Source organism: Rhinolophus ferrumequinum, chromosome X, assembly GCF_004115265.2.
Source record: "Rhinolophus ferrumequinum isolate MPI-CBG mRhiFer1 chromosome X, mRhiFer1_v1.p, whole genome shotgun sequence".
NCBI lineage: Eukaryota > Metazoa > Chordata > Mammalia > Chiroptera > Rhinolophidae > Rhinolophus > Rhinolophus ferrumequinum.
In genome coordinates this window covers 109,669,599-109,695,644 of record NC_046284.1, presented here as the reverse complement: position 1 = coordinate 109,695,644, position 26,046 = coordinate 109,669,599, and the positions used below count along the sequence as shown (strand labels likewise).

At 42.8% G+C, this 26,046-nt stretch overlaps 1 protein-coding gene across 3 annotated transcripts in view; it reads left to right on the top strand.

Annotated features, from left to right (window-relative positions):
• The window catches only part of SMS (spermine synthase), a 44,271-nt gene that overhangs the window by 13,241 nt on the left and 4,984 nt on the right, over positions 1-26,046 (top strand). For all 3 annotated transcript variants that reach the window (XM_033120080.1, XM_033120089.1, XM_033120099.1), the window contains exons 2-9: positions 8,160-8,280; positions 10,025-10,115; positions 10,649-10,713; positions 14,658-14,833; positions 15,562-15,716; positions 16,167-16,256; positions 23,188-23,302; positions 24,117-24,196. In XM_033120080.1, the coding sequence (XP_032975971.1) occupies positions 8,160-8,280; positions 10,025-10,115; positions 10,649-10,713; positions 14,658-14,833; positions 15,562-15,716; positions 16,167-16,256; positions 23,188-23,302; positions 24,117-24,196 (893 nt within the window). The remainder of the gene's footprint in view (positions 1-8,159; positions 8,281-10,024; positions 10,116-10,648; positions 10,714-14,657; positions 14,834-15,561; positions 15,717-16,166; positions 16,257-23,187; positions 23,303-24,116; positions 24,197-26,046) is intronic.

Below are 26,046 nucleotides of genomic sequence, written 5' to 3'. Positions count from 1 at the left end.
AAGTATACTGATTTTCAGTACACTCGGCCTTCCTCGTCTATGGACTCAATCAAGTGCAGATAGAAAATATTTGGAAAAAAGTTAACGTTGTTGCTGACTGAACATGTACAGACTTTTTTTTTCTTGGCATTATTCCCCAAACAAGATAGTACAACAACTATTTACATAGCATTTATGTTGTACTAGGTGTTATTAGTAACCTAGAGATAATATAACGGATCGGGAGGAGGGGTATAGGTTATACGCAAATACTACACTGTTTTATAAAGGAGACTTGAGCATTCCTAGATTTTGGTATCCATGGGGGGGGGGTCCTGGAACCAATCCTCGTTGGCTACCAAGGAATGGTTGTATATTCAGAGTTGTGCAGTTATCACCACAATTTTAGAGTATTTTCATCACTCCAGACAGAAATCTGTACCCCTTAGCCATCACTCCCATTCCTCCTAGCCCCGGCACCCACTAATTTGCTTTCTGTGTCTAGGGATTTGCTGTTTCTGTCCAGGTCATATAGATGGACTCATACAATATGTGGTCCTTTGAGACTGGCTTCTTTCCCTTAGCATCATGTCTTCAGCGGTCGTCCATACTATAGCATGTGTCAGTACTCGGGTCTCCTATGGATGAATAATAGTTCGTGGTATGGATATGCCACATTTTGTTTATCCATTTATGGGCAGTTGAGGTGTTTCCACTTTTTGATTGTTATGAATCATGCTGCTCTGAACACTCCTGTTGGCTTGGGTTTTGTGTCATGGGATTAATCATGTTGCTGCTGTTATATAAAGAACTGGACGTGGGAATATAAAACCAAACTGTTGAAATAAGAGGGGGCCTGAGGAAGCACCTACTTGATCTTCACTTTAATCCCTGGAAATTCATTAGGCTTGTGCATGCCTGAGAAGTCTTCTGATGCACACAGACCCTTCGTTAAAATTTAAAAAAGAATCTCAATATTTTTAAGGGTTAAGCTCTTTTGATTTTTGATTGGGAAATACGAAGACCCTTTCTGTATGTCACTTGATTCAGTAATCTGGACTTGCTACTTGCCAACATTCATGTTTTTTTTTTTTTTTTAAAGATTTTATTGGGGAAAGGGGAACAGGACTTTATTGGGGAACAGTGTGTACTTCCAGGACTTTTTTCCAGGTCAAGTTGTTATCCTTTCAATCTTAGTTGTGGAGGAGGGTGCCGTTCAGCTTCAAGTTGTTGTCCTTTCAGTCTTAGTTGTGGAGGGTGCAGCTCAGCTCCAGGTCCAGCTGCCGTTGCTAGTTGCAGGGGGTGCAGCCCACCATCCCTTGCGGGAGTTGAACTGGCAACCTTGTGGTTGAGAGGACGCGCTCCAACCAACTGAGCCATCCGGGAGCTCAGCGGCAGCTCAGCTCAAGGTGCCGTGTTCAATTTTAGTTGCAGGGGGCGGAGCCCACCATCCCTTGCGGGACTCGAGGACTTGAACCGGCAACCTTGTGGTTGAGAGCCTCCTGGCCCATGTGGGAATCGAACCAGCAGCCTTTGGAGTTAGGAGCATGGAGCTCTAACCGCCTGAGCCACCAGGCCGGCCTAACATTCATGTTTTTGATTATACCTAGAATGTCCTGAGTTCAAAAGATGATCTTGAGGGGGCGGTCGGATAGCTCCGTGGTTAGAGCGCGGTGCTCTTAACAAGGTTGCCGGTTCGATCCCCACATGGGCCACTGTGAGCTGCACCCTCCACAACTAAATTGAAACAACTACTTGACTTGGAGCTGATGGGTCCTGGAAAAACACACTTAAAATAAATTAATTAATTAAAAAGAAAAAGATGATCTCGAATCCTTAGACAGTTGTGGGCAAGTGTGTTGGATGAGAAGGAGCCTGTGAGGAATGTTATGCTCTTTTGTTCTTTTCAGAGTGGAGCCAGTTGTGGTGGTGTCTCTGCAACAAATTTTTTAACTTGATATATAATTCACATAGAATACATTTTAGTGTACATTCTCTCAGTTTTGACCAGCACATATGGTTGTGTAACCACCACCATTGTCAAGATAGGCCATCTGAGTGGATTTTTAGAGCACATACTTGAATGACTTCAAACTGTGTTGGAGTCCAGTTTCTCGTTTTCCCTCTTGTAGGTTTTTAGGGGATAATGAAGAAAACCAGAAAGCTGGTTTATATGGGAAGGGAACCAGTATCACCCAAACCTGGCTCTTAGGTGCTCTGACGTCAGCGTCTCGGGTTTGGGGAAAGGACGCCTGCGTTTATGCTTCCCCTTGCAGTGAGCTGCACAGGGTCTGCTGTCAGCCAGTTTCTGGGCCCACCTCCTGCAGAATCACCTCTGTGAAAGGAGGTGGTGCGAGGGATTGGGGATGGTCCCTGCCCACAGGAGGGCCCTCAGAGCTGGACTTAAAGGGGAAGTGTGCTGGTGGAGGCAGGGGAGTGAGGGTGCTGGGCTTTGGAAACATGGTCTGGGGAGTAGGAGGTGGGCAGGTTCGGGGAGGCTGGGCTTGGGGCCTCATCACTTGGGCATGGTGCAATGAGGGGATAATTAACCACCCCTTGGAGCTTAAATAGCTTCTTGAGCTGTTAGACACGTAGGAGGCAAGCAAATTGGGGTTGGGGACTTGACGGAATGTCCAGCCTGAGTAATTAAAGATATTCTTGATGAGAATAGAAATTCATCTCCTAATTTCATAAGCCAGGGCTTGCTTGAATGTGATCCAGAAAGCAGAAATGAACACAGCTGCAAGTTGCCTGTTCCAACCCCCTAATTTCGCAGGAGACCAGCACAGCTCTGGCCCATGGCTTGGGAGGCCACGGAGGTGTCATTGCGCTGCCTAAGGGATGGTGGCCCGCATGGTGGGTTCGGGGTTGGGTAGCTTCAAGAAAGCCCTCACACCCTACATCCTGAGTTGCCTTCGTTGAAGTTTTTGAAGTTGAAAAAGACTTCAAGGCACAAGTCAAGGTCATAGGTGGAAGGAGTCAAGAGTTTTTCCGCATGTCTGAGAATTGCTTGTTCTGGATGTGTGAGAATTGTTTATTTCCTGAGGGCAGCCTCTAATGGAATCCACTCTGTTGAAGGGGGTTACAGTATTTTAACCTCTTCAGGCTGAAGAAGTGGGAATATAATTGAAGTGTGTTTCCCCAACTTTTTGCCAGGGTGCCTGGTGTCTTAGGTTTTTATTCAACATGAATCAGTCAACTTGTCGGGCTAATAAGGTTGGTGCTTACAGCTAATTAACTTCTGCATACAGGGTTGCCCACCTGAGGGATCAGTGATGAAATGGGAGTGATGGAAGGAATGAACACTGGGGCAGGGTTCCTTAAAGGAACCCTGCAAAATGGTGTGTAAGTGAGGGGTGTCCTGGAGGGTGAGTGTGGCTGGAGTAGAGAGGCCGCAGCGGGGGATTTGTGGGAGAAACTTCAGTGGGACTGTTACCGGAGATCTTAGTGGGAGGTCTTAGTGCCCCGCACTAGCTGTTGATGGGAGGGAGTAGGGAAGTGGAGCCTGGTTTTGACTTCAGACTAGTGATTGGGACAGTGGGCGAGCAGTTGGGCGGGAGGCAGGTTCCAGCTGGATGTACAGATTGGGATTCATCCATCTGGAACCAATGATCAAGGTCAGAAGAATGAAGTTTTCCTACAGAGGTCTATAAATGGATCCCTGGGAGAAAATAAGGCAGGGAGTTGAAACTTGAGCCTTCATTCCCCCCACCCCCACCCCCAGTTGTTTTCTTTTTAAGTTATTGTTGAATAAACACATGAAGTGGATAGTGGTCTGGAAATGGGGGCCTTGAGTAGTCCAGTGGACCAAGGACACATTTTGCCCTGGAACACACAGGTCGCTGTGGTACTGAGTATGTTGGATGGCTCTGAGTGGTTTGCTAGTCACACGTCATTCTTGCTTGGCAGAGGTTTTCTAAGAACTTCTGCCAAACAGCATTTTATTATCCTAGTTTGGATTACCATGTCTACTTGAAAGGGGTGTGGTTATATGCCTTTTAGTATTTGAATCTACTTTTGAATTTTCTGATTAGTAGGCATTTTTTACATTGTTCCCAAATTTGGGTATGCTCTGACCCCCAGGTTCGTCTTCATCTTCACTCGGATGTAGAGCATCTCGTAGTTCTCAAGGGATCTATCTGGCCCTGAGCAATTGGGGTGTGGGATCCTTTTTTTCCCCACAAGGGGAGGGGAACTGCTCATATTTAGTGGGTGTGGCTGGGATTCCCAGAGTCCTGTGAGGGACAGGACAGTCATTTAAACCTTATTGTCAACATCAGTTGAGGAACCCGATGGAGCCAAGTACGTTTTGCTTAGTCATGTTACATGTTGCTTACTAGATGGGCGTGCAGGTTGAAATGGGAAAGCAGTTTTTGGGCATGTCATGGCTGTGGCTGTAGTTAGCAAGGAGTTAGGACTGTTTTCAGACCTGTTTTGTTGAACATTTTCTACTGTAACCTTTTGGTGACTTGGATGTAATTAGTTTGGAGATAGTGGGGATTTCTTTTTGTTGTTTGCATTTAGTGGTTTAGATTAGTGGTTTTCAGCTGTGGCTGCACATTGGAATTTCCCAGGGAGCTTTAAGAAATACTAATGCCTGGGCCCCCTCCCAGATTTTCATTTAATTGGTCTAGGATGTGGCATCAGAATTTTTAAAACGCTGATGCTTATATAATGTGCAGCTAGGATTAAAAACCACTGATCTAGATGAGGTAGAAACTTTGCAAAGTGGAGCTCATGTCTTTGGCTTTCATTTTGGACTTTCAACTGTGATTCTGGAAAAGTGACGCTGGGAAGTTGTTCCAGCTCCGGCTCCCCTTCCCGGAGTCTTCCCCAAGGGCTGGCAGCAGTGTGGGTGACGGGGAAGCCCCCAGGTCAGGAGTAGGGTGAGTATGAAGTAAGGTGGACAGTGGACAAAATGGCATGGTCCCGGTATCAGGGGCAAGGCTGGCACACTCAGTGCCCATGGGGACCAAGCGGTGGTGGCAGCCAGGAACAACATTCAGACCTGGCATGTTTCCACTGAACTGGGGGTTAGCCCACAGTATAGAAGAAATAAGTAGCACTTCAAATTGGATTTCTTTTGTACCGTTTTTCTTCAGTTTGAAACTTGGCCGGACGGCGTCCATTAGCCCACGCTAATTGTGCCAGTTAGAAAAGGGACAGTCGCCATGCTGAGCTTGGCCAGAAGTCAAGGGCTTTACATGTTTCAAAGACCCCCCCTTTTTCTGGCCCGGGGGACAGACTTTGCCCCAGCTTAGGCCCTGCGCCGGGTCCTCATTCATGGCACAGCCTGGCCCTGCCTGGATCGTCCCCTTTACCAGCATGGGGCATTTGTGTTCTGTGTTGTAATATGCCAGCAGATCTCAGTGTTGAGGCCATTTACCGGGAGTGTTGACTTGTTTTATACACTTTCAAAACAGAAAACATCTGTTCTAGCTCAGGAGGGTTGAATAATTGCATAGTGGCTTTCCTCTTCAGGGTGAGCACCGCTGGGCTGTGTGGGACTCGGGCGCGCTGGGCACACTTGTCTTTACTGCCCTGCCGAGCGGTCACTTCCACGGTGACTTGACCCCACTAGCCTTCCTTGACAAACACAGACTGAACAAGGTCAGTTCTTTTCATCAGGTTTGAAATTGCAATGTTTTTAGGAGGTGGAATTTAGTCTTAATACCACAGTTCTGGGGATATAATTCAAGCTTTCTTCTCATTTCCTGAACCCAATTTCAGAATAGCCGACCCAGCTAGATTATTTTCTGCCAAATGAGGTTCCGAATGGCACAGTGTTGTTGGGAATGAGCAAGACTTTAATGAGACACAGGGTCACTGTTCGCGTCGGCCGATGCTTGTGCTACCGTGGGGGTGTGGTGTGGATTCTGCTCCAAAGGCTCCCCGATGTGGGGCTTTTTCCTGGGAGTGACCTCAGTTCATCTTGGCCATCCACAGTGCTTGGCTACCCTGGCATCTCCAGCCCTGCCAAGGCCGCCTGCTCTCCTTCTTGGGGCCTGCTGGGTGCTGCCTTCTTAAAGGGAGGAGACCCCTTTCTTGTGGATGAACCCCTGTTGGTGTTTTCATGGGGGGTTTGAAGTCCCTTTACTTTCTCAACTTCCTCTCACACAATTGCTGGTGCTAAGCAGGTCTCTGGGCTGTGGCCTCCTCGTCACCACCTACTCCTGTGTTGGGGTTTGTCATCTAGTTTGTTCTAAATCCTGGTGTCGGTGAGTTTGGTTTGTGGTCTCGTAATTGCTCTGTGTTTGGGTATTCAGAAGGATACAACGTCCCGCCTTCACTGCCAGTTTTGCTACTCCACTTGCTGTTTCAACAGAGTTGCAAACATGAATTTCAGTGGGGGTATGAGGTATTAGTCTGCTAGAGCTGCTGTAAAGAAGTAGTACAAATGGGTTGCTTAAAATGGAAACTTATTCTTTCCCATGTCTGGAGGCTGGTGCTCTGAGAGCAAAGTGTGGGCCCAGCTGTACTCCTCTGGAGGTTCTAGGGGTCGGTCCTGGCCTGCCTCCTCCAGCTTCTGGGGGCTCCCGTGTTCCTTGCCTGTGGCTGTATCACTCCAGGCTCTTCTTTGGCCTTCACATCACCTGCGCTTCTTTCTTTCTCCCTGTGTCTTCTTCTCCTCTTCTGTCTTTTATAAGGCCCCTTGTCATTAGATTTAGTACCCACCTTGATAATCCAAGATCTCATCTCTAGATCTTAAATTAATTATGTCTACAAACAACTCTTTTTCCAAATAAGGTCACACTCCCAAGGTTCTGGGAGTTAGCATTCTACCCACTGCAGTGGGGGCAGGTGCAGTTGGTTTTTAAATGGTAACTAACTTACACTTTAGAAAAAAAGTCTGTGCAAGCAGAATAAGACATCTGCTGTTCACTTTGTGGTCTTCATAACTGCGCACTGGAAGGTCGTGGGAACATAGTTCTGAATGTTGCCAGAGATAGACTGCAGAGTGAAAAAGTCCTTAACTTACAGTCCAAGTTGTGGCACTCCTTAATTTGTGGAAGGAATTCTGTAATTTCTTGTGAAACCACCCTGTATCAGCTTTGACTCTTTGTTTCTTGTTTTACCTCATGCACGTGCCAGTCACACGGATGCTTCATTTTGATACTTTTCAGCCTATGCTGTTTTTTTCCTTTAAGTGGAAAAAGCACCAGCCTGCAGAGGGCTCATGGGACAGTAGAGAGTAATTCCTTTTGTCTCATCTTGGTTTCTTATCTTACCCTCTATTAAGTGTGCAATACCGTGTTTCCCCGAAAATAAGACCGGGTCTTATATTAATTTTTGCTCCAAAAGACGCATCAGGGAGTATTTTCAGGGGATGTCTTATTTTTTTCATGTACAACAATCTACATTTATTCAAATACAGTCATGTCATCGTCTTCTGGAACATCGTCATAACGTACTAAATGCGTCTGTCTGGGTGATAATCTTAACTGGGGCTTATTTTTGGAGTAGGTCTTATTTTCGGGGAAACACAGTAGCAATATGTCTTAAAAATGGATGTAGCTTAATTTAAAAATACTTTATTGCTTAAAAAAAATGTTAACCATTACCTGAGCCTTCAGTGAGTTGGAATCTTTTTGCTGGTGGCGGGTCTTGCCTCGATTTCGATGAAAACACCATCAACTGTGAAGCGTAGTAAAACGAGGTATGCCTGTGCCCATCTACTGTAAATGGACATCTCCTTTCTAGTACTGTATGTCCTTCTTAACCTAAAATGGAATCTCATTTATTGCATTTGTATTTCTTTGGTTTCTGGTTAAGCTGAATATTTTGTTATGCTACTTCTAGTTGGCTGAATATCTGTCTCCATTCTTGGCACAGCTACCGTGTTTCCTCAAAAAGACCTAGCTGGACCATCAGCTCTAATGCGTCTTTTGGAGCAAAAATTAATATAAGACCCGGTAATATAATATAATATAATGTATAATAGTCCTGGTCTGTCTAGGTCTTATTTTCAGGGAAACACGGTATTTTGTGGTCAGGGTTTGTGTTCTTATTGTGTTACCTGTTAATCTATGTAACCTTGCAGGGTCGAGAATGTTTGTAGCTCATGGCCACTCTTTGCTCAGGTTTTCTTATAAAGTTCAGTCATCAAACTGTGCCTCATTGGCTTTCCCTCTGAATGTGTTCATCCCTGACCATCTTGCCTTCTCCCCCTTGTTCTCCAGCTGACGGCGAAACCATTCTAAAAGGCCTGCAGTCCATTTTCCAGGAGCAGGGGATGACCGAGTCGGTGCACACCTGGCAGGACCATGGCTATTTAGCGACCTACGTAAACAAAAACGGCAGGTGAGGCGACCTTGAGTGTTCCTCTTCAGGTCTGAGCACTCGGAGTGGGGCGTGATGTTCAGCGATTTTGTTGTTCTCCTTTGACAACTTTTAGGAGGGGGCTAGAATTCAGGGTTTCTTGGCCCTAGCTGCACAGTGGACTCTCCGGGGAGCACTTTCACAAAACCCCATGGCCGGGCACTCACCCTGAGACTGAGTCCACTGAGCATCAGTAGTTCCCCAAAGCCTCCCACTGTGTGGTCAAGACCCAGAACCCCTGGCAGCATAAGCAGTGTAAACCAGCAGGCAGTGATCTGGAGGTGGTTAAAACACAGATTCCTGGGCCTGGCTCCAAGAGTTTCTGATATGGTAGGTCTGGGGCAATGCCCCAAGTAGCATTTCTTTTTTAAAAATTTTATTAAATTTATTGGGGTGACAATTGTTAGTAAAATTACATAGATTTCAGGTGTACAGTTCTGTAATACATCATCTATATATCACACTGTGTGTTCACCAGAGTCAGTTCTCCTTCCATCGCCATGCAAATAGCATTTCCAGCAGTCTTCCAGGGGAAGCTGACACAGCTGGTCAGCTGAGCCCCTATGAGTAGCACTATTATAAGTGATTTCCATGAATGCAGACCATAGTCAAATGCAGGGTGCGAGTGGCTACAAGTAGCTTGACAGGAAGCTGACGGGATCCAGGAGTTCAAGTTTTTTTTTCCTTAACACTTTATAGACTATCTAGATTTTACAGAATCGAAATGTAGATGAAAGTCAGTGTGTTCTCAGAGTAGGAAAGGAAACCTAAAGTAAGAAACGACCGATAACAGAATATGCCAGTGCATTGAGCTCTTCGTATTCTCTTAACTCTAGATCTGTACTATATCTAGACTGGTTTAGTATGCAAAGCTATTAAGATTCTTAGTAAAATGCACTATTAATTTAAAAATGTGAACTCCTGGGTATTTTTGATGGCTTTCATTCCATTCCCCCAATGGGCGCAAAATACTAGAATTCCACCTGGCTTCATTAAATGTCCCACATTCTCTCCCTTGTTTTTCTATTAAGTCCCCCCCCCCCCCGCCGAGCCCCATGGTCTTGCAGAATCCCGGAAGACAAAGCTGTGAGATGAGGGAAACTTTTACTTTTGAGGCCGCCCCCTCCATTACTCTCTTTATAAGTCTACGTGGTCCACCCCTATGGTGGTAATGGGCATCCCTCTCCTTATGCCTCTCAAAGATATCTTCACCTCTCTCCCTATTTTTAGAGTGCAGGCTTTACAAAACCTGCTGCTGGCTGGATCTGGCTGGAGGGCTGGAGTTTGCTGGACCCTAAACTCAAATGAATTTAATTGCCACCTGCTTGCAGTCAGGAACACCTGGCTCTGTTTTGAACTCAAGTTTAATCGGGAAAAGCCAGTTGGCCCTTCCCCACTCCCTTCCAGTGCTTAGTAAACCTCGCTGAATCACCTGCTGGGCAACCTTCTTAAAAATCAGATTCACGGAACTTGCTACTACTGAATGACTTTCTGGGCCCAAGAACCTGTTTTGGAAACCTTAACATTGTGCAACTCTCTCTTAATTTTCCTGAATAACTGGTGGCTCCCCCGCCTCCAAGAAGCTCTAATATGAAAGCCACAGGGTGATCTATGTGATTTAGGGGAAGAAGAACAGTGGCCTTTCCTTTTAATTTGGTTGACATCGTTTTTCCTTTGGAGTGCCACAGTACAATTCCTAACCTTAAAATTGTGTTTTCCTTTGTAGTTTTGCCAATTTGAGAATCTACCCACATGGATTGGTGTTGCTGGACCTGCAGACTTATGACGGTGATGCGGAAGGCAAAGAAGTTGACAGTGTCAGTGTTTCGCTTTTATTTACTCCACTATTTGAGGATCACCAAATCTGCTCAGTTCCATGATGTTAAAATTGTTTTACTGAATTGCTGACTTCCCCGTTAACTTTGAACTTTCCTCCCTCCAGATAACTGATTTTAGAAAACAAATAGTTGGTCCTCAGTTTTTAGGAACATGGCTGTCATGTTTCCCCTGGACTACTTGAGTACTGATTTTACTTACCACTGGAAGGAATGAAATTATAAACCTTAACCAGGATGTTATCTCTGCATTATCCTTGAACTTTCCCCTTTTCCCATGATTTTGTTGGTAACTGAGACTGAGGTTAGGTCAGCACCACGAGGGCTAGTTGGCCTGGGAGTGTGGAACTGGGCCAGGCCTGGAGGCTGCTTTCGGGATGGGGGAGCTAGGTGTATTGGGTACCTGCCTGTATTGCATAGCCTGGTCAATACAGCCTCAACCTCCTGGTCTGTAATTTAGCTGTTCCACTCAGCCTATTCTATAAGCCTATTGATTTCTTTTCTTTTAATTGTAGCTTTTGAACAAAGTAGAAGAAAGAATGAAAGAACTGAGTCAAGACAGCACTGGGCGTGTGAAGCGGTAAGTCCCCTCCTGAATGTCCTTTTGTATTTGGTTAATCCATAAAATAATCCGAATGGTGGTGGTGTCCCTGAGTAGTGTCTGCTTAAGACGTGGGAAAGATCAAAGTTAGCTTCTGCTTCTGGCAGAAGCAGTGTGGTGAGGCTGAGCTAGTGGGCCTCACACACTGAAATGAGACAAAATGTGACAACACAAATGCATACAGAAAGGGAAAGAAATGCTGGATAAAATGAAACAAAGGCAGAAAGGACATGTGGAGTGATTCCAAGGAGATGGAACTCTGTAAAGCAGGGCCCGGTGGGGCTGCCACCTCAGTCAAAAGGGAGCTAGAAAACTCTTCCCCTCCCTGTTTAGTAAAGACAGAAGGTCACCTGTCTCTGCTCAGAGGTCTGGGCCCCAGAGTGCAATTAGCAGTTAAGAGATTTATGACAGGATGGGGTGATAGAAAATATGCCTCAAAGCTTTCAAGTACGACTTGCAAGGTACCAGGAATCAAGATGTCACCCACCTTGAGCAGGTAGGTTCTTTCCAAACAGTAATAAAGACAGTGAAGCTTTCCCTGTCCAGGAGCATAGCCACTGTGCCACATGTGGCCATTTAAAGTTAAGTTAAAAATAAACAGTTCAGTCCCTCAGTCTCACTAGCCTCATGTCAATAGCTAATTAATGCCCAGTGACTGCTGTATTGGACAGCACAGATAGAGAACATTTCTGTCACCACAGAAAGTTCTGTCGGCCAGTACGGAGGTATTTGCCCATGGTGTCATGTTAAAAGAGCTTTGATAGAAGTAACAGTTTCGACCTTTGTTGGAAGGGATAAAGAGAGTCGGTAGGTCCTGGGAATTAAGAATGGGAATTAATCATGTATTCACAAGTAATTCTCAGCAGTTTGCTTTTACCTTGCCTGGGTGTCTCCTTATCAGGCCCGGCAAAGTTGTCCCTTGCTCTTAAAGGCAAACATACAGATGCAGAGTCACAGGGACTTTACCAAGGTCACACCATCACTGAAGGAAGCGTCCGGAATACAGATTTCTCCAGTTCATGGCCCTTTTCAGAAGAGGGAATCCTTATTGGCAAGAGCTAGGATGTTTGAGTCCTTAATGGCTCAGTGTGCTAAATTTGAGCAGTCCATAGGGAAGCTCCAGAGCGATGTAACATGACTAGAAAGTTGTTTATCCTCTGATGGGGCAGAGAGCAGGGAACTGCAAATGAAAAGTACATGACACAGTGCGTAACTAGGCCACTTTGTTGATTTCTGTCAGAGCACCCAGATTTGCTTACCCCGCCCAAGTTCAGTTTACTGTCCTCAGCCCCCCCTTCCTTAAACACACCCACATCCACCTTCTTTTCTGAATTTTTCACCTTTTCTCTCTTGCAAGACTTTTCTTTATCTGCATCCACTTGAATGGGTTCCCACTGTGTTGTAAAATGTCTGAACTTGGTGATAACGAATTGGCCAACATCAACATGCCTCTGAGTTTTATTGGTCTGGTTTTTATTGGCGTTACTTCTAGGAGTGAGGAAACAGATGGAACACATTTATGGGCTTCAGAATTCACGAGAAGTCTGATTGGTTTGTGTCTTTTGGTATAGGAGTTTCTAATTTCTAAGTGAGAGTGGAGTTAAGCTTTAGATTTTCAGTTCAAAATACAGACCTTGTTTTGGCTTGTCACTGTTTTTATATCTTTTCGTGAAGTCGGGGTGGAGGGGGCGAGAAGTGGTTGAGACGACTTCGTTGTAGGCCCTTTGTTATTGGCTCCAAAAAGACAAGGATGTTGCCGCTTTTCTCTGGGGGATGACAGAGTTAGAGATTCAGTTATTAGTAAATAATTCAGTAACAGTATCTGAAATTATTACTCCCCTGTGGCTGATGAGTTAAATGGGAATGTTCATCTAAGAAGCTGTGGGACTTATTACAAAACTTATTTTTGTATTCTACTTTGCAAAAGAAAAGAGGCAAACGAGCTCACATCAGTTAAGTTCTGTTGAAAAAACTTATTGCAGTTTACACTGTGCACAGGACACATGTGCCTGACTTTCTCTCTATGAGCCAGTTTTGATTTTTCAGCAGTGAAGTTTGCAACAAGAGCTGTGTAGGGTGTCAGAATATCTCCCATAGCTCATTACAGGGAGATGCGCGTCATGCTGGATGAGTACGCACTTTCCTCAAGGTAATGAATGGCTTCCCCATCCTGTTAGAGGTCCTTGTTGTTTCTTTGCCAGTCTTTGCAAACCATTGTGTTGCAATCGAGGAAAGAGCTCTTAACCTTAGCCAAGACACTGTTGACGCAGCTGAGAATGGGCATTGTTTATTTTCAGTGGGTTTGTGCGTAGTTCACTAATAGCCTATAGCTGGCTGGCTGTCAACCAGGAGGTAGGTTTCTGCCCCTGAAAGTCGTGACTCGGTATTTGTCACCACGTAGTACCACAGGTGGCTTATGTATTTCCCACCTCACTGTACCCCCCACCCATCAGCCAGGAGTGGGAGAGGCTTACCCCAAGTCCTCTTTGCCTGCTGGCAGTGGGGGGTGTCCTGGTTGGGGCTCCACATTTTACAAGGAAAACTGCTGGTCTGCTTAACATTCAAATAGCTGAATTTGTTCACCTGAAAGATGAAGTAGTTAAATCAGAAGTTGTCAGGATTAAATGAGATTAAGTTTATGGGAACTTGCTTTGTACATCTCAGTGCTCTTTACAGACGTTAGTACTAAGAAGCCTCGTTAACTTACAATCGGTCTAGACTGTCCTCGGAAGCAGGTGAGCGGGGAGGGGAAAGAAACTCACCAGAGTAAGTTAGAGGTCGTGTCTCCCAGCATTTTACATGTCTGGCTGTTTTGCTATCAAACACCACTGTGTCTGAGAACGTGACTTGCAGACGCTTGTGTCATGTGTGCAGTGAGTTCTCTTTTTTGTCTTGGGTTAGATTTGCCAAGCCCCTTTTCCAGGTCTGTTTTTCCCTGTCATTTAGTGTCCTCTGCTGGTAGTTTCTAGTACACTCACCCTATCTGAAATACTGAGTACTTACGGAAGAATGGAATCAGAAAAGCATCCATTTGCAGCCACTTCAGTAATAATCGGCTCAGGCAAGAATCTTCTAGATGTTAAAGCCACTGGTGAAGGTTTGTTGGGAGATCAGGACCATCACCCACTTTCAGAGGACTCCACCCCACAGCTTGCTTAGTAATTTCCAAAGGGGGGAAGGTACCTTTGCCAGTAGAGAGACCCGGTGGCATCTGCTTTAACCAGTGGTCACACTTAGCATCACCAGTAACAGGACAAGCACACATCCATGCCCCTGATGTGACACCTGTATATGTCAACCTGACTCTAATGAAGAGATAATTAAGCAAAGCCACATGAGGAGCTTTCTGCAGAACACCTGATCTGGACTTTCCCAAGATGTCAGTGTCATGAAACACACCAAGGAAAAAACACTATTCCAGATTGAGGGTAAAAAAGAAAAAAAAAAAAGAAAATCCCAGCCAAATATAGTGTACAGTTCTTTGTTCAAAAGCAGAAGAACTGTAAAGGACATCGGTACAATTGGGAACTCTCAAACATGGATTCTGACATCCATGTTCACTAGCACGAATGGGAGGGCAGTGTGGTTCTGTAGGCAGTCCTAAGAGATCCCTGCTGGAGTATTTAGGGGTGAAGCCTGCAGTGGCCATTTTCTCCTTCAACTGTTTATTAGGAAAATTTAAATCACGCCAGGAAAGTTTTGTAAAAGTCTTGTGTCCGGCAGTAATTAAGATTTGGTGGTGGCCTGTTTGTTAAATCTGAGAGGCCAAGCTTTGGATGTGTTAGGTACAGCTATTCAGGAGTTGGCCTGGGGTCACGTGGCTTGCTTCTGCACACTCTGGATCCCAGGTCCACTTTGAAGACAGCCTCATGTTAAGCAGCCTTCTTGTATGGCTCATTCCTGTTTCCCTTTTTTTTTTCCAGATTACCACCCATAGTTCGAGGAGGGGCCATTGATAGATACTGGCCCACTGCTGATGGCCGCCTGGTTGAGTATGACATCGATGAAGTGGTATATGATAAAGATTCACCTTATCAGAACATTAAGATTCTGCACTCGAAGCAGTTCGGAAATATCCTCATCCTTAGTGGGGATGTTAGTAAGTACTCCGTCCCTTCTCCAATTTGGCGATGTGTTGGATTGTGGTGTTTTCCTGACAAATACCACTGTTGTGTTTTTGCCCAAGTTTGTCCTTGGCACTGCTGCTTTTTGAAATGAGCATTTATGTCATATCAACCTGTGGATGGTCTGGGCTTTCATGTTTTATAACATAGCCAGGATAACTTTGTGTTGACATCCCTTTTTCTTAATTTCTTAGTGATGAGTATTTGGATTATATTTCAAAAGACGTAATTGCTTATTTTTAAACAAATCTCTTAGTTATGGAAAACTTCAAACTCAAGTAGACAAAATAGGATAATGAACCCACATATATTCACCATTGAGTATCAGTAGTTATGAGTTCCTGGCCAGTCTTGTTTCCCCTAAACCCTGGTCCACTTCTTCATATTTTGAAGCAACTCAGACGTCATTATTTCATCTGGAAAGACATAATTGCTTTTAATTATTCACATTAGTAGATTCTTAACAGTGAGTTTTCTTCCCGATGACTAATGTATACATGTATGTAGTCTACTATTTTAGGTGTCAGATGGGTAGGGTTGATGAAAACTCTACAGTCCAAAAAAATACCTTTGTACATTGTTGACAGTTTTTAAATATTGAAACTGAAACATTTGAGGCTGGATTCTAGCAATTTCTCGAGTGGGTCAGGTGGTGTGTGGGTGCGGGTTGAGTCACCATTTTGTATCTATTTCTCCTCCCTAGATCTGGCGGAGAGTGATTTGGCATATACCCGGGCCATCATGGGCAGTGGCAAAGAAGATTACACTGGCAAAGACGTGCTGATCCTGGGAGGTGGAGATGGGGGCATATTATGTGAAATAGTCAAACTGAAACCAAAGATGGTCACTATGGTAGAGATATCCTTTGTTGTATGAGATCAAGTACAATGGGCTGCTTTTGTTTTCTTCGTCCTTTTTTAAGATTCCAGTTAACATTATGAGTCAAATGTGTTATAAAGAGTGCCTCGAACAAGCATTTCAATTTAGTACTGATAGTTTTTTTATGTGGCCACCAACAAAGAAGCAGAGATAATCTAGTTGTGAATTAAAGAGCAAGCTACTTGGGTACTGTGTCTGCTGCTCAGCAGTTGCTGAAATGGCTTCTGCATGAGAAGAAAAGAAGATTCAGTTCCTTTTGAGTGTCAGTACAAAAATAAAGTCATTTCTCATTCATCTTTTCTCTAAACTTGTGATACCCAAATTAGTGTTATAAAATGTTTGTCTTAATCTTTAAAGTATTATTACTGTTTTCAGAATTCTTTGATACATCCAAGTTCAGGGTGAATTTCTCTTTAACCTGCTTCGAACATTGACCAGATGGTGATTGATGGGTGTAAGAAATACATGCGAAAAACATGTGGTGACGTCTTAGACAATCTTAAAGGAGACTGCTATCAGGTAATTATGTTTTCTAGATAATGTTTTTAAGTCAACTGATAATATAATAGGCATGTTATTGATCTGAATTGTGTCTTCCTAAAACAACTTTAAGTATAATTGGTTAAGAAGATAAATAGATAATTTTGTAAGGGAGGAAAAATTTTCCCTCTACCCTTCTAGTTCTTGGCTGAGACTCCCGTAATCAAAAACAGATTAACAAGAGAAAAACAATAGTTTGTTAACAAGTATACCTCATGTATACTTGGGAGTTCCCAGAGAAAAATGAATAACTCAGCTTTAGAGTTTAGGCTTAAATATTGTATTAATAGGGAAAAGGGGTGAAGGTGTCTTAGAGGAGAGTAAATGACTTAGGAAAGATGATCAGGCCCTTAAAGCATAGATAGGTGGAAGAATAGTTTGTGACAAACTTTGGTGTCAGTCTTCTGTCCTGTGATAAGAGGCATCTTCATTGGTTGAATCCCCCAGGGAGGGGATCTAGGACAGTTGAGTTCCTTTTGGGCGATCTGTCTTAAGGCAGATAAAGGCAAGTTCAGAGAAAGCCTCTCCCTACATTACAGTAGCTGTTTTTCAAGAGCCTACAACTCAAAATAGTCAATATGCCAAAGCGGTATATTTTAAGGTGGCATGTTCTGCTACCCTTCAGTCTCTTTGTGAGTTATATGCAGATTTGTATTTAGGACCAGTGTGTACATATAAGAAAGAACTCTAGATTCTCTGAATTTAATAACATCATTTTTGTATAAAAGACCGTCATGTACCATTTTATGACCTGGCAACCACCAGCTTTGGTCTCTATACCCTGAGTAAATCTCTGTGTCTGGGTCTTTCAGGGGGAATTCAGACATTTAACTGGAAAGTGTAGATGATTAAAAGGTTTGATGTAGGAACAATTGCTTCTTGCTAAGCAAATTAGCTTCTGTCCTAAATTTCACTGTGCTTGCTAGTTGACCAATCATTACAGTTTGGAGGATACATTTTATAATTGTATTTCGAGGATGCATATGTTCGATGTCCATCCCTACAATACTTGTTAGAGCAAGATAACCAAGCAAATACGTATTTTGTTTGAACAGACTCTTGTGTATTTCCAGATGTACAGACAATGTAGATGAGTATTTTAATTTGTTGATACGTAAATTACTTGCCCCTACTCCATCTTCCCTAATGTGTTTACATCTAAATTTGATTTCATGGTACATGCATATTAATTTTTCAAGCTGAGAGAGGAATTAAATCTACATTAAAGTACAGTTGTGATTGTTTTGTGGACAAAAAGGAACGAAAGGTACATATTTCACTGGTACTATTTGCAAGTTTAAAAGGGGAGAGGCAAGGATTAGGTGTTTCAGAGCATGACATTTGTTTCACAATGAGCTAAAAGTTACCATTGTTTGCAAATAATGTTTGCTTAGTTAGACCTTCTGCTTAGAGTGTTTTGACACATTTAATCCTCACATGGGGAGAAGCTTAGAGTTTAAAGGACATTTATTCAAGGTTATAAAATAACTTTAGAGGGATGATTAAGATTCCTAACTCCTTATTTGGCATCTTTATATGGATTAAGAAAAAAATATATAAGCAGAACCCCAAATCTGCCAGTACTGTGGAATTATGGACTGTTATAATTAAAGGTGATATATAGGTGGGGGGGTTTACTAATGGCCTGGGAAGACAACCTCTCCACTTAAGAGTCCATCTGAAGGCAGGTGGTAACAGACAGTCGGACATTTTAGGGAAGGGGAAAGGAGTATTTTCTTTGAAATGGCTGGGCTCTTGAGGAAGTTGGTTGCTGGAATGCATCCTTTTTTTTCCCTGCCGCCTTTCTGGAACACAACCACCACCAGGGGGAGCTTGGCAAATTCTTCTGAGGCTGAGTTTTCCTCAAGCTCTCTAGGGGTGGGGGTGGGGGAGTTCCTGGTCTGTCGGACAGCAGCAGGCAAGCCCGGTGGCCATGAAAATGCTGCTGCCATTAACGAAACACCAGATCTTTGCAACTGTTTCTCATTTGAAAAATAGACAGTCTGTTAACCTTTTTAGAAAATAGAAAATGTTCCAAAGCACTCTCCATTCCTTATATAATGATAGAATAATTTTAGTACTAAAATCATTAAGAAGTACAAAAAGAAAACTGAAGATCGATTCCTATGTACGTAGAAGATGACTAAGTAAAATAGTAAATTAAATCTAGTAGTTTATTTAAAGAATTATATTATGTGCAAGAAAGTTTTAGTTCATAAATTCAAATCATGTCAGGAAGGTTTTGTAAAAGTCCTGTGTCCAGCAGTTGTTAGGATTTGGTGGTGGCCTGTTTGTTAAATCTGAAAGGCCAAACTTTGGATGTGTTAGGTACAGCTATTCAGGAGTTGGCCTCGGGTCACGTGGCTTGCTTCTGCACACTCTGGCTCATCTTACATTACACTTGGCCATTTTGAGGCAAATTGATAGTGAACGTCTTATGAAGGAATGGCATCAGCACATACATTCATTAGTCTTCCGAATGGCAGGAACTTCAGAGTTAAAAGGAAATAGGTGGTACTTAATACCCATCTTTTCTAAATCCGCTCTGAAAGCGCTTGGGGGACAATTGTGCTAAAATGGTAGACCCTATCCCAGACCTACTGAATGAAAAACTGCATTTTAGCAAGATCACCTGTGAACCATATGTATATTAAAGTTTTGAGAATCACTGCTGTAGAAACAAAGCAGATGCTGTGTTCATTCAACATCATACTTCCTATTTGATTACTATGTTTTATAGTAAATGAATAAGCAACAGGGCAAATCTCCCTTCACTATTGGGGCGGCTGGATGGCTCAGTTGTTTAGAGAGCGAGCTCTTAACAAGGTTGCTAGTTCAATTCCCGCATGGGATGGTGGGCTGCACTCTCCACAAATAAGATTGAAAACGGCAACTGGACTTGGAGCTGAGCTGCGCCCTCCACAACTAGATTGGAGGACAATGACTTGGAGCTGATGGGCCCTGAGAAACACACTGTCCCCCAATATTCTCCAATAAAAAATTAAAAAGAAAAAAAATCTCCACTATGATTATTTAAAAATTTTTTTTCTTAGTTATTCTTAGAAACTTATTATTACAAATGAATTTCAAAATCATTTGGTCTAATTCTAAAAACTCCCTTGGGATTTTGATTAGAATTGTAAGGCTTGCGGCGAGATAACGAGGCTAGTCAGGCGGGTTGAGGAAAGTGAGTGCTTTATTCTGCGCCCCCGGGCGAGGTTCACCAGTCCGCAGACGGGGGCCAGTGAGGGGCCAGTGAAGTCGCGCCCAGGGCAGAGCGAGGGAGGCATATATGCGATTTTTGGGGTGGGGGTTGGCTGAGGTAGCAGATGAGCAGGTCCCCCTAGCGCAGATCGGGCGCGAGCGGCTGTGTCCGGAGTTGCTTATCACATCAGCGGTCTGCTGCCTTTTCTGGGAAACGCCAGGGGCCTCAGTCTCTGTCATGCGGGGAGGGATCTGACTTGGCAGAGGGGCATGACTTGGCTCCTGGGGACGGGTCTGACTTGGCAGAGGGGCATGACTTGGCTCCTGGGGATGGGTCTGACTTGGCAGAGGGGTATTTTTGGCTCCTGGCCGCTTTGACCATGCCCGTAGCTGACCTAACAAGAATTACTTAAAATTAGAAAGAAACATACATTGTTCTGATATTTTCATCCAAGAAGGGACACAGACGATCTCCTTTGAGAATTCCACAGGACAATACAGGCACCCGAGCTGTTCTTCGTAGAGTGACAGGGCTTCCGTCAAATTGACACAGTTCCCCTAAATCAAAGAGAGAAAAGCAAACAGTGGCATTCCTGAGTCCTGCTGAGGGTCCCACTCACTCGAAGGTCACTAATAGACGACAACAATTCTAGCTTTAGATAAAAGTTCATCTTTGAAAATCCCTCATAAGAATCTACGATGTTGGCACAAAACTATATTCACACCCCCATGCTTTCCCCAAAATCTGATTTATTTTAAGGCAAGAGAGACCAAAAGTCTTTTCAGGATATATACAACAAGGATACTGTCCAGTTCCACTCCTTATCAAACATTTTCTCTTGACTTCGTTGTTCTACCTTTTCTCCCTTTCGTGCCACCGCTTTTTCAGCCTGTAACATAGGTGTAACATTTGGCGCTGCAGCAGCCACTCTGTGACCATGAAGAAAAATAAGGTAAAGAGTAGTGTTTCCCCACCTAGTCAAACGTCATTTGCTGTCTATCAAGATCTTAACATAATTCTTATTGTAATGGTGACCCTATAGCTTCTATTTTTGAAATTTAAAGCTCTGATGTAATTGAATTTGACTGAGGTTCAACTTGGGACTTTTTGACCTTTTTTTTCCTTTGCTTCCCTTCCCTCCGTCCAAACCTTAATGGCTCTGTTTGCTATACATTTACTCTGCAAACTGGTTTCAATGGTTCTATTTACTTCAAGCCAGTGTGCATGCCTGGCCCTGTAATCAGAGATACCGGTCAAGACAGTAGAGCTGCTGTAAGAGGAATGGCACAGAGACTTGAACACACACAGTTAATATATGGCCTAAGTTGTGTTGACTCAGCTCAAAAGGGTCAGAAGGCTTTAGCTAGAAATAAATGGCAAAGATTTATTCAAAGGTCTTAGGGTTTGCAAATCAGAACCCATCTATACAATACCAAGAGGAACGACAAGCTGAGAGTTCTTACAGTAAAAAGTACATTCTTGAGAAGAATGAGTCCTGCATTCTTAGACCCTGGATTGATCCAGGATGGTAAACTTCCGATATCCGGTGGTCTGGACAATGAAAGAGTTTGTCTTGAGGTCATTCAGATGGTCCTCTGAGGGTTTGACGTATGTCCAGGCCTTGATGCACAACTAACGGATGTGTATCCAGCCTTGGTGCCCGACTGGAAAGTTCAGAAGTTTAAGTTCCCAGGCTAGTTAAGGCAAAAATGGAATCATTTCTTCATGTCCCAGCCCATTTTATTCTAATAATTTATCAGCTTGACCATAGTGACTCCGTTTTTTATTTCTTCACTCTATTACTCATTTCACTTGGGAAAAGCAGATTGAGTTAATGTAATAAGGGATGCTGGCATAATGGGCTGTCCATCTGCATGAGAACAAAGCTAACTAAAAGCCGTAGGAAAACTAATTTCAGATGGGTAAAGCTCTAGATAAAGAAATTAAAATATTTAGGAAAATTGGGAGTTGGGAAACCTTTTAAAGAAAGGACAGGAAACTCAGAAACTGTAATGACAACATAATACTATAAACAAAGCCAAAAGGCAGACTGAAAACAATACTGCTAACGAACATGACAAGGAATTAATTCCTTTAATAATACAAAGAGCCTCTACAACTTAAATTTAAAAACTAAATAAATAAAAAAAGAATAAAGGATGTGGACTGGTATTTCTCTGAAGACGAAAGCCAAATAACCTGTAAACTTAACGACAAGATGCTCACCCCTATTGGTGGCCCAGGAAGTTCATGTGAAAAGATTAATTAGTGAGGGACTTGACAAAATGCAAGAGGGACATCATCCAGGGCAGGGAAGGTGCTCGTGTGCATTGCTGGTTGGAGCGTGACTTGCCATCAAAACTAAAAACAAATACACATGCCTTTTGTCTTGGCAATCTAGTGTTTGAGCATCTAGCCCACGAAGACAAAGGCATCTATACAAGGAGCTTTATCATGGCTGTTTGTAGGAGCCAAGGCTTGAAGGTGTAAGGGTAGAACATTTTTAGTAGAATTGGAATGATACTGTTTTTAAAAGCATCACTGCCTGGAATGGTGTTAGGTGAATATTTCCAAGCTCAGAATGATGTGTGTGATCCCCGTTTTCATGAAAGAGAATAAGCACTTGTGTTTATTTGTGAGTGAATGTTTCTAAGAATCTGTATGAGCATAGCGGGGAAAAATCTGAGCATATCAAATGGGATTGATAAGTAGATTGAAGGCAGCTCTGGCGGGTTAATGTCTTTTATGTCTTTGCATGGTTACACTCGAATGATGCATTAAGAGAAGCAAGTTATAGAACATTAGGACAGTAAGATTCAGTTTCTTAAACAAATTGTGACTTTGAGGATATATGTAAGAACATTCATAGGAAAAAATCTGGAAAATAGATTATTTTAGGAAATTACGTAAAACTTGATTTCTGATTTGTTATATGTGAAAAACTGTTACATGACCATGTATTTTGTAACTAGAAAGATAAAAGAGAATTAACTCCTGTCTAGTTCAGGATGTTCCCTAGAGCCAGATGGGTAGCTTCCATCAAAGATAAGGCAAACCCCAAACTTACTTTCTGAATTTACTGTAAAGGAGCTGTATGAGAATTCCAGCTCTTAATGTCTGTACTCCCCTCAGTAATGAGCATGGGAGCTGATAATTATTACATGGCTTTATTACCGGCAGTACTTGAAGTGTTAGAGGATATTGAAAAAACCGTAGGTTAAGAGTTTGAAATAGGATACAAAAATATATCCATACAACGAAATCATTCAGTACTTCATGTAAAAGAAAAACAAAAAGTAAACGAAAATATGGATAGTGGGAGGAGAAGCAATATATGAGTAGATTATAGGGTTAAAAACAGGAAGTTGGCTCTAAGATCGCTTTAGGTGTACTTCTTGGCTCCGTTTCTTAATTGGTGCCTTCGGGCAAGCTATGGAACCTCTCAAATTTGTTTCTCCACTTGTAAAATGGGGATGATGATAATAGTAGCTGTCAAATTGTTTAGATTAAATGAGAAGGCGTATACAGCATGTGTAGTGAGCACTGAATTTCAGCTTTTACAGGCATAGGTGGAAGTCATTTTTGTTCATGTGGCATTTGCTGTGGTTCTCAGCCCCCGTTTGTGTTTCCCCCCTTCTGCTACAAGTGTTTAACTACTTCCACATGTGTTGGCTCACCCGCGTCTATTGCTGTTCTCTCTGGAAGGTTCTAATAGAAGACTGTATTCCAGTGCTGAAGAGGTACGCCAAAGAAGGGAGAGAGTTTGATTATGTGATTAATGATTTGACAGCTGTTCCAATCTCCACATCTCCGGAAGAAGGTAGATTTTGTTGTGTTTTTAACCAAAACAGTGTTCATGGAAATGTTTTTCTTGGCGCCATGTGAGAATGAAAGGATCTTAGAGGTTGTCTAGTTATGTTCCTTCATTTTTTAAAGGTAGTTAAACTGAGGCCCACGGAGGAAAGATAACTGGATTTGGCTTTGGTCAAATCCTGTTCTGCCACTAAATGAGCAAAAAACTCAGTCATTTGAAACAAATACAATGACTCATAATCACATCATTGAGACATCAGCTCGATTGATAATTTATTTACATTATGTAATTTTTTTTTTTTTAAGCTGCAGTGGGACAAACTGGTGACCTGTCTAAGCAACACCAGAGACAACTTCCCTTCTCAAACTACACACTGAAAATCACTGCTGGGTTGGGATTTCAGTGTTAATGATTTTTCTATAACCTTGTCTTCCTGCTGAGTTTGCAGACACTGTCCCTACCTGATGACCCGTGTAGTTTCTCTCTTGGGACATTGCTGCTTTCCCCCTTACTTCAGGCTGTCATCTTGCAGATTTCAGCCACTGCCTTTGTGTCGAATCTTTATGGTGTTGTGAGAGCACTGCTGAGTACGTGCACATTTGCGTTTGACCTTGCTCGTGTATGTGCACGTGTGTGCTAGATACCCAATTTATGACCATACATTATCATTTGTGAATAAGCTCTCGAATGTTGGGTCTTAAGCTCATGGCTCTTTATCCTTTTTTGGTATCGCTGAGTATTAATGTGAGTGACTTTAGCTGTTGTTTCTGATGCATGAAGACCCGTATTTATAAAATTAAAATTTTTTTTTAACATTCAGATTCCACATGGGAGTTTCTTAGACTGATTCTTGACCTCTCCATGAAAGTACTGAAACAGGATGGGAAATATTTTACACAGGTAGGCTGCTTAACTGTTTTTTCCCCCAAACTCTCAATAAAAATTTTCTATTTTGACATTTGAATGCATATTCTTGAAATTTCTGTCTGTTAAGGGTAGAACAGCATAATTGGATTATGTTCTTTGAAGCAGTTAAGTTTATAAATAGCTGACCTGGCATCTGTTGTGTTGTTAAGTTAGTGTTCTGCTTTATCAAGCTGGGGCTTTGGCTGTAGTAAGAGCTGCTGCCACCAGGTGGAGACACAGATTGCAATCCTCACCGCCCCCCCCCCCCCCATTCTTAATTGAAAAGCCAATTTATCAGCCTAAATTTCGTAAACTGCTTGGGCTGTAGCATGAGCTCCTGCCAGCAGATGGAAGAAAACTGTGGTGGTTTTCTCATTCTCTTGGGGATTCTTAATTTTAAAAGAAAGTTTCTATTTTTTGATACATATAAAAACATATGTAACATATTAAAGTCCTTAACAAAATTCTGAAAAGGACCGCAAAAGCAGCTAATGAATGATCTAGTCTCTTTACTTGCTACAGAAATCCTTTGATTTATAAGCAGAAGATAAGCACTTGACTTAGGTTAATATTGCACTCTGGTCCCTGTAATTCTTCAGCGTTTTCAGGAGAACCTCCCCACCCCACCTTTTTAAAAAAGCATTAGTATATTTCAATGTCAAGAACTAGTAGAGAGGTCTTAACTTTATTTTCCTGAGGAGGCATTTTCAAGCAGCCCCTGGACAGTTTGTAAGATCTGAGATTAATAATTCTGAAAACAATTTAGCAATTCTGAGAAACCTCGAATTAGGCTCCAGCCCACTCTGTTTTCCTTCTCTTGCCCCAGCATGTAAGATCCTCACACATGCTGATTAATCTTAGACCTTGTACTTGGTGAAAGTACTGGGAAGCTCCACGGGAACAGGCAACTATCTATGAATGGATTTTTCCCCCTGATGTTTAGAGATGATTTTTTTTTTAACACATTCTAGACTTGACTCTTTAAAGCCCGGGTCTGCAAACTATGGGCCAAATCTCACCTACTCTTTGTAAGGTTTTCTTGGCACACAGCTACCCCCATTCATTACTTAGTGTCTATGGCTGCTTTCTCGCTACAGGGGCAGCACTGAATGGTTGTAATGAAGACTGTATGACCTGCAAAGCCTAAAATAATTTGCCTGGCTCTTTACAGCAAGTTTGCTGACCCATACTTGACAGGAAATCTACAATGAAACCTCAAAATCGGCTTATTCTTGTAAAAGCAACCCAAATTCAGTGAGTTGAGTTTTTTCATGAGTGGATATTTCTCAAGCAGAACATAACTATAGAATTTGGTTCTTTTTATGTTTCTGCAAATAGAAGGAAATCTCATGAAACTTAAGTTGGGGAAGAATGTGAAGCTCTGGGGTCTTTAACCAAGAGACTGAAAACAATTTGGATCCACTGCAAAACAGTCGGTTCGTATTACACAACAGGTAGAATTAGGAAGAAAGTATGACTGTTTCCTGTCATTGTGACTATTTGCCTGGTAGACTGCCTTCTTGAGGAACTGTCATCTTACTATGGAAGGTTAATAGAAACACTGGCTTAACAGATGACCACACCTGTTTGTTAAAGATTAATGATTCAGGCTTTGATAACTTGCCTTTGCCAAAAATTACATTATATGCCCAGAGCTGTTCTGGTTTCCAAGAATTGTCCAAAAGATGTATTAGGATATGTTTCCTGGCCCTGCATTCATTACAGTTGCAGACTCAAGGCGATCTCATTTTATCATACCTGGGATCACATGGTGCATTCGGTGGTTGAATGTGTGGTGTCACACGGTGAGATTCGAGCAGACTAAGGGGGCGTAAGCCTTTGAA